Source organism: Perissodus microlepis, chromosome 19 (genome assembly GCF_051167445.1).
Source record: "Perissodus microlepis isolate ML-2025 ecotype Zambia chromosome 19, ASM5116744v1, whole genome shotgun sequence".
Taxonomy (NCBI): Eukaryota; Metazoa; Chordata; class Actinopteri; order Cichliformes; family Cichlidae; genus Perissodus; species Perissodus microlepis.
Genome location: NC_140479.1, coordinates 9,419,339 through 9,428,614, shown reverse-complemented (window position 1 = coordinate 9,428,614; position 9,276 = coordinate 9,419,339). Strand labels below are relative to the sequence as shown.

Genomic DNA, 9,276 nt, shown 5'->3' with positions numbered 1-9,276 from the left:
AACCAGAACTCCGCTTCTGTAGAAGGCACAGAAATCAGCACTATGACTGTGCCTTTCATTTATTAGTGGAGATTTTATACACTTTATACATAAGACTTTAGCCAATATAAGGCAAAAATAATGCGTTAGCACCAGAAATAGATTATTATTATTTACTTTTCTAAACACTTGAACACTAACAGTAACACTATCTGTGAAACTATTAACTCTTGTAACTGAAGGATTTACAAAGTGTGTTAAACTGAACGTACAGCCTTCCTTAAAGTTTTACCCTGAACACATCCCACTGCTTCAGTTATATAACAGTCTACACAATAGCCTGTCTCTCTCTTTCTCTCTGTGTGCACTGCAAAACAGGATGCTATTTCCCCATGAAATGAAATACAACCTATACAAACATAAAATTAGTAAAATATATAGATACATAAATATATTGTTTACAGATATGCAGTATGTGATTTACTGTTGTGCTGCATGATATCAGATATTTGGAAATTTTTTTCTTCTAAATCAATGTGAATGATGTACAAATGAGGTACAAGTTTGTCATTTAGTAAAACCAATAAAATTCAAATATCAAAGCAAATGCAATAATAACATTTATTTAAATAAATTGTGGGTAATTGTATGTACAGGTCACATTTAAAGCAAACTTTGATGGGAAGAACAGATACATATACATAATAAATAACATTTCATATGTACAGTGTTGGATTCAAAAAGAAATGGAACACTTGACGACCTGAAAGTTAAATGTAGCTGCCTCTTTTCTTTTCCTCTGAGTAAAGGAAAAAGGACAATGGACTGCAGAGGATCTGAGGAACCTGCAGGGTTGAGGGTGCTGATGTAGTTTAGAAACGTGGAGCATGAATGGAGCTGAAAACAAAACAAAAAAATCTAACAAATTAAACTTTTGCAGTTGGATTTGGACCACATTATGAGTTAAAAAAAAAAGAGTTTTATGCATAAATAAAAAAAATGCAAATTCATAATAATGAATTTGTCCCCCGAGATGTAAATAATTACATATTTGATGAGCTTATATAGAGGGATTTTTCTGCATCACCATGCTAGTTCTTCAGCAGTTTGTGGCCATGCTTGTGATGTTTGTGGCACCCATGCTGTTTGGCAGGAGGATCTATGCATTAATGACTACAAGAGATGAATACGTTGAAGGTTATTGCTTCATTCTCATACATTTCAAAGAGCACGCGATGTGATACGTTGTATAATGAAGTCAGGCAGTGCAAAAGGAAATATCATAGAGAAACTTTTATTTTCCATCTATTGCAGAGAGCCATGAAACACATTAAAAATTCACCACAGAGCACAAGTGCACAAACACATGATAGGCACATCCTGCTACACATATTTTACATCCTCTTTAAACAGGAAGTTAATTAGATGATTTGAATTGGTAAAACACACTGCTGCTACATTGCTGCTCTTTGATCATCACGCCTGCTGATTGAAGCATGTCTGAAACAGATGACGGCCGGTCGTTATCAGCCTCAAAGGCCCAGGATCCATTTGCAGTGCTGGCATCTCAAGCACCTCATGTTCATCCTCTGAAGAAGGTGAGACAATCCATTAAGTGAAAGGCATAAACACTCAACTCTGGGAACCTGATTGTTGGCGCTGTCCCCCATCCAGCCCACCTGACTGCAGCGGACTGTGGGTTTTATACAAGACAATTCAAGTCCTGAGGTGGAACATTGAGAAAGAGAAGACAAAGGGAAATAAGACCATATGGTGATTTGCATATCATAACACAGCAGCACAACTTTTAATAGAACTCAGAGATGCAAGAGAGAGTCGACTTTGAGCTTAGTCGGCTCTGAACATTATCATTCACCGTGGGTTGAAATTTACCTGCAGGTGCTATGAAACGGTTTCAAGTCCAAATAAGAGTGCCTATCTTTATCGTATTTTTATTGCATATTTATTTGGGCATGTAGATCAGCTCATCTAATTAATCATTAATTACAGCATATCTGAAACAAAAAGGTAACGTGTCATACTTGCATTGTCCCACAGGCATTGCACAGGTGCACAGACTGTGAATGATGTTGCCTTAATTTACAAATTAAGGATTCTGGATCATTTGGATATAATGTGCAGAAAAAGTCACCTGGTGTGAAATTAAGTCTTGTTTTTTTTTGTTTGTTTGTTTGTTTTTTTAAGAAAAGAAAAGAAAAGAAAAGAAAAGAAAAGAAAAGAAAAGAAAAGAAAGAAAAAAAAGACACTGTTGGCAAACCAAAGGGGTGCATGAACAGTCCAGTCATACTATAGACACTGAAACTTGAATCATCTACTTTTCCTGCTTCTTCTGCAAAGGGCTTAACACCCCTTCACTTGTACAGTGCATTAATACCACAGCATCAGAGCTACTAGGTCGATTTGAAAAGTTAAGCTGATAAAAGATGAAGAAATATTTGCTCCAGCGCTCGACTGTTAAACATCTTTTCCATTAGAATAAGGTGGTGTGACTACATATTTAAAATGGCAGGCTCAAGAATCTCAGTTGATCTCGCAGGTCATTGTATAAAACTAATTAATAATCACCGTATTCCCTGACCTTTGCCCGTACACTTTACACCAGCTAAAAATGATGGATGAATGATTTTATATCTATTTTTTCAGTAATGTATCAGAGCTTGCCCATCAGTGAGGGCTGGAGAAGGCTGAATTAAACATTGCTGCTTGAGACACATTTAGTTGTTAATGGCACTCAACCTTTTTTTTGTAATTGTCTCTCATGGAAGCAGAGGCATTGGCTGCTACAGTATGACTTAATGATTCATACTTTGGAACATTTTAAGAAAAATTATGACATACACTATCTGCGTTTCATACCCATGTCGTGGTAGGTAAATTAAATTTGTATCCCACTTATCATTTCATTATGATCCTAAGCACACTCGTCAGAAAATACCAAAAATTAACAAAACAACGTGATTTTTTTTGCAGTCCTTTATTTAATTCATCATACACATTATAGGATTTTACATCGGTTCGTGGAGTAGATTAGATTGAGTAAATTATTTGAGAAGAAAAATCCAAACTTTAGTCTCTGAGCACTCTACTCACCCTGTCACTCTCCTCATCTCTTTGCTGTTTTCTTAATCTCAACATTCAGCAAAGTCAAGAACCTTGACGCTCGCCCCTTTTCCGTGAGATGACTCTGAGCTGGCTGCTGGTCATCTGTAGCACTTTAAACTCAGACCTGCCACTTTTAAAGAACTGCACGATCAGCGTCTCCCACGGCAAAACACCGTGGCGTGTTTTCTCTTGCGTGTGGAGGCAAGAATGAAAACTGAATACATGCGGATGTCTTCCAGTGTTTACTTAGAGATCGTATCCAATGACTGAATTTTCCTTAAAATCATTAAATTTCCGAAAAACGTCACTGTGTTTACATTTCCTGTCTTGGCATTTCATACCTCTAATGCAGACAAATATGAAAGAAAAAAGCACCAAAAAAAAAAAAAAAAAAAAAACCTGTTATAGAAGTAAAGTGAAGGTTGTGACCGTGGGCTTACATGGATGACGAAACTCAAGCGAATAGATTTTATAGTGCAACAGAACTGCAGTCAGGAGGGAAGAAAGGAGAAGCAATAACAAGTCAAAGCGCTGCAGAGTAAGAAGCTGCATGGAGAGCTGGTGTCCACTTGTTAAACCAATGGATGCCATGATGTTTACGTGTACATGATAATGAGCTAAACAAATAATGGTAAGCATATGTTACACCCCTCCTAATGTGCTCACGGTAGAAGCATATAGTTTGTCATTGCAATAACACAAGCTGTGTTCATATTTAGCATATATTCCCCCAATAATGGAGTTCAAACACGAGTGCCAATTTAACATCAAGAAATCTTTCATACCAGAAAATAAACTTAAAATGCTTTTTCACAATTATTCCTTTAATTAGACACATTAGATAAGTCATCTACAAATAGTGACTTCATTCAGTGAGAACAATGACAAGCCTTTTATGAATTTAGCTTATCGTCGGCTGTGAATCAAATAGATTTGTTACAGAGCGCTGCAGGTGTATACTTGCTTTTAGTGTATCATAGAAAAGCACTACTCTTGACTGTTAAATGGGTACAGTTCAAATTAAAGTGGACAAAGACAATCCTGTTTTATTTAATCTTATAGATAAACACAGTGTGACAGAAGCTGGAGCTGTTCGGAGACGATGGAAGGATTCCCCTTTGAGCTCCACAGAAAACGTCAGCTCTCCGGTTTCTTCCTTGTGTAAGTCATAGATGCTGGTGTTTGTGTTAGGCAGCTCGCACCTCTCCAGGCTCTTCTCACGCAGATGGGCTGCTGATGTGAACAGTACTCTGCAGACGCTCGCTGAGTCAACTTGTATATGTGTCATGTGGGCTTTGTCTGCTTCACACAGCAGCCTGCCGCCTACACTAAAACACACAGCACCAATTTGAATGCAGCTCGTGGATTCGAATATGACCGTGTTACTTTCACATGCCCACCGGCTGACACCAAAACAGCAAACAGAAGAAGCCCTAGTGTTGATGTCTTGATATGTTTCTGCTCTTAGCGCTGTGTGTGTTTGTTTCAAACCGCTGTTTTTATTCCAAAGTCAAAACTGGTCACAATGCAAGCAGATTAAGAATTTATCTCCTCTCCCCTCAACCCTCCTTCACCGTGTTCAGCATCTCCGCACCCCCTGCTGCGAAACGTTTCTAACCCAATGAGGCCCCCTACAGTTGCAAGCTCACTGACGCTGAACTGAGCAGGTGCATAAAGATGGTAGCTTTTACTTTGACGTCATTTGACCCATTTTGCAGTGCGTTGCATAGTTCTCTGCATGGAGGGATGTGTTCAGGCATTTTGCAGCTTGGAAAGTAAGTCTATGTGACTGCAGGACGTGATGCACATGTAAAAAACCCAAATGCTAACGATTTGATTCTTGATACCAAATATGATGCTTAATTTTCATTATTTTCCTTTGATTGTAAGGAAACAGATCCAGCCCTCTCTGAGTTTATTTGATGATCCAAGTAGATAGTTATTATTTTGCTTGATTTTATTTTTTAAAAAACAAAAACACACACCTCTCCTTTGCGTTTCTGGCACAAAACGTAACAGCGGTGTAGATTTAGATTTTCACACGCGTGACCAGCTATGACTCACAGCCTTCTTTGTTGTAAAAGGCGATGATTGATTCAGACTTTCTTTGGTAAACCTTACTTCACCCCCATTGTTCACTTTCACTGGAGTGAATTAATCTGCGAGCTGCTGCACCCCGTTTGTCCCCCTATCCAATTGCGCCACACCGTGGAGACACGCAGACTATTTCTCCGCCAGTTCCCTCTCTCTGACTGTGAAATGGAAACTGTGCTAATTGCCCGTGGACTGTTTACGTCGAGCCTAGTTTGTTTTGAAGAGCGATATGATTATGCTCTCAAGATCCATAACAATGTCATAAACCGCAATCATGCACTTAAAAGACAGTCAAGTTTGCTGGTTCATTAAAGAGAAAAAAAGGCGCATTATTTCAGCAGTTGGAATATGATTTAGCTGCAGTAATTTGTAGTGATGGAATTAGATGCAGTAAGGCGACATTTGCAGGTAAGAGCTGCATGGCGCCAACTGAAGACCTCTGCTTCCATCTTGTGGCAACCTGGCGCAACGATTTTTCTCCGCCGCCTCCCCCCCTCCCTCCCTCCATCACTCCCCTCTCTCTTTAATATCGGCACTGTGGCGAATCTAATCTGGATCTCCTTTAAGGCAATAAAACCCAGATCGCTTCCTTTAAATGAAAAGCACCGCTTATTATAGCTTTGAAATCCTCGTTTATTTGGCGATGTGCGTGATAGAAAAATGATTCATGTCGAGGTTCAAATGGGCAGGATGACGAAGATTCACGGTGTCCCAAGTGCATATTTCCTCGAGTATTGTATTCCAAGGTATATAATAGAGTTATCCACGCAGGTTGAACTATGCTGCACGCCAAGATGCTTGTTTTAATATCGTACTGCTTTATCCCTTCAAGCAGCCAAAAGCAATTTCCGATAAATCTGACCCTGTTGCTGAGCGGATAGAGGTGTAGTGTAATTTTCTGGTGCATTAATGGCAATACGGGGGTGCAAAGAGAATGCTGTTCGTCATAAAAGTTTATCGTAAAGACTTCCACGAAGACACTATTGAGGTTTTACTTCAGTTTTGTGGAAAACACGACAGAGCCTGACTGAACGCGCAGGGAGCTTCCAGCTGGTTTAAATCACTTTATATTTGCAAGTGAGCATAATTTCTGAAAGCAGATTTATATGGTTCCGAAAAAAGTGTAAAATATCATATTGTTAAATATGAAAATGAAATTTATGAATAAAGAAACCACTTGAATGGGATCAGTTCCGGTCTTTCATGCGCAAAAGTCCACAACACACCTGCCAGCAAACCCAGTTTTTGTCCTCACGGAAAAACATCTGCATTTTCCAGAGTTCAAAGCAAAATAAAAGTGCAAATGGCAGCTTCAGCATTTAATTATTAGTCAGGTGTATTATTTGTTCTGCATCCGTATATTGCACAGCAGCGTGGCACTGGCTTTAAAGTCAGGAGAGCTGCTGTGAAATCTAACCGTAAATTGTTAATTAATAGTAGCTCAAGTTTACGCTCGATACGGAAGTCCTTAAAAAAGGACGGGGGCCAAACAGTGTCAAATATTTTTCCATGTGTTCATTTTAGAAACAGGCCCACGCACAGCAAACAAGGAAGAACACTGTCTAGAATTAAAAATAGTTTTTGCGCCTTGACGAGCTACTTTTTTGGACAGACAATAATCGGCCTTTCACGTTGGAGAATGGGAGGATAGAGGGAAAAGAGAAATGAGAAGGCTGTTGTTGGCATAGCTCTATCAAGGAAGAAGGACTCCCTGTTATGTGTGAATGGGGCTTCTTTTTTGACCAGAATAGATATAGCACGAATTTTTAATTCGTTTTTCTTTGAGAGACAACAATGCTTTATTTGAAAGCTTAATACAATTTGGGGCTTGTAAGAGATCCTTTTCTCCTTTTCCGAGCCCAGCTGCCCATATGGGACACAACGTGTGCAGCAAGGATCACAATGGCACCAAGTGACAGGCAGGACAAAAAGCCCAAGGATACATCTCCCTGACTCTGAACAGCACCAAGAAACTCTGTCTATCTACACTGTCTGCATCTCCACTCCTGCTGCTCGTTAGCATGCACGCCTCTAACATCCACAGAAACCAGGCCTGGGCTTTTGTTTTTTATTTTTAATGTTTTTTATTGCCTCGTGCACTTGCGTTGCGCAGTGATAGAGTCGCAGAGCTGCCTTCCCTGTTGGACAAAAACTGACACAAATGTCAGCGTCATTCTTTCACTTATGAGTTTTTAAATTGCGTTATTGTTCCGGGACTTGTTCAGTTTGAGTTTGATTTGAAAGAAACCAGTCAGAGTTCACTAAAATCCAATCACAGACAGGCAATCATTTATCATCGACTCTTATCGGTTCTCTTTATAATTCTCATAACACGCACTGGTACTCACGTCATTTTTCTCTTCGCATGTGGCGGGTTTCTATAATAACTGCGGCTGCTTATTTAACACACGCACACACACGTTTCTGGGGGTTTTAAGACAAAGAAATAAAAAATAAAGTTAGATTTATTTGACCTGGAAGCTCGAAACACAAAACCTTTCTGTCAGCGACAAATTGAGTCTGTGTCATCCACAAAAGCAGTAGCCCCCTGAGACTCAATTCTGTAAATAATTAGCAAATCTGCCCAATTTAGCTGTTTGTTCGGTGATGATAGGGGCGACTCTAACATCTGCTGTGAGATTTTTTGGCCCGGGACAAACAAAATGCATAGATTTTTTTCAACTAGGTTATCATATTTACTCAAGATATTGACTGGAGTCTGATAATCCGCAATGCGCTCTGCGGATCACTGGGGAGCCATTTGTGCTCGTTTTGGTCCCACGGTAAAGAACGCCGTGCCTAATAGCGTAAAGTATATTGTAATGCGGGCTATGATTGCCAACATGTTATACGATCGTGTAAAAAATGTCTTTATTAGTCCCTTCAAGCCTCTGTAAGCCACGTGAATTTTAGCTGAACGCTGCCGTGATTAAACAAAGAAGGCTGGTGAGTCATTGATCCGTCCTGCTCTGTTTGCAGTTTAGCGCTTAACAAGATAACAAAACATTTATTGCATTAAACGATGTTTTTCCTCGCAGTCTACCACTTTACAACCAAGGCCGGGGGTGGTTGGGGATGCTGACAAAAAGGAGAGCTTTTCACTCAAAAGCTTCTTATGTTGAGAAGCCCACTTGTAGTAAGTGAGTGGATTTTAGTCCCATTTCACAAGTGACTTTCGGCTCTTTATTAGCGAGGTGTTCGGATTGAGAAAAAATATTTTCGGGATTAAATTTGCCTGAAAGAGAAAGAACTGAAGTGCGCTGGAGATTTTTTTTTTTTCGTTCCCGTGCTCACTTCCATTCTGTGCCAGAATAAAGTGTTTTCATCATCGCCTTTTATCATCACGTTTACCGGTGTCTTTTAAAATAAAACAGAATTTTCACAGTGGCGGCTATAAACCAAACCCTGGTGTCAGAAACAACGCATTTTAATTAAATTATGTTTTTTTTATTTTAAAAAAAAATCGGTTATTTAACCGTCGCCGCGAGGCTACAGTTTTTATTTACACGGCAGTCCCCTTATTTTATTTTTTTCAATTAAAAAATTCAGAAATGTAGGCTACACAACCCTCTTCATCGCCACACTCCCGCAACTGCTCTGCGTTGCAAACACCTGCCACAAAATTATTTACAAGAAATAAAAACCAAAGGGAAAAAGCTGAAAACTTGCCAGTGTTTATTCATGGCCATAAATATTTTTTTCGGTCCATAAAAGAAGCAAGAAATTAAAATTTCTATAATTATAAAGTGGTTCGTACGTGCTGATAATAACACGAAGGGACAAAGAAAAAAAAGAGGAAACATCTCTACAACCAACACACAACATACTTACAAAAAAATAAAATAAAAAATAAAAAATCACAAGAAGAGCATTGACATTCTTAATAAAATCTATATGGGAGAGGTTTGGACCCAGTTCTCTTAACGAAAACATGTAAACACGGCGCACACATGAGCCCCGAATAAAAATGGTAGTATATATATGAGTCAAGCTGCAAAAATGAAAAGTCTTTTGTTTGTGTGTTTTATTTTTTCTTTGCTTTGTGGTGAAACTCCCTACCGCGCCTCCAAGCCAAGTCTC

General features: G+C 39.1%; 1 protein-coding gene across 5 annotated transcripts in view; it reads right to left on the bottom strand.

The window, feature by feature from the left end:
* Nucleotides 1-581: 581 nt before the first annotated feature.
* Nucleotides 582-9,276, bottom strand: part of nkx2.2a (NK2 homeobox 2a) — a 15,501-nt gene continuing 6,806 nt past the window's right edge. For 3 of the 5 annotated variants that reach the window (XM_084915834.1, XM_084915833.1, XM_084915832.1), the window contains exon 3: nt 2,197-9,276. This exon is cut by the window's right edge and continues 568 nt beyond it. Coding sequence is in view for 2 of the 5 variants with exons in the window: in XM_084915830.1 (XP_084771956.1) it covers nt 1,512-1,702 (191 nt within the window). In the remaining 3 variants the exon portion in view is untranslated. Of the gene's footprint in view, nt 1,703-2,196 lie in introns of those variants that run through there. The other 2 variants (XM_084915831.1, XM_084915830.1) reach the window with 2 other exon arrangements.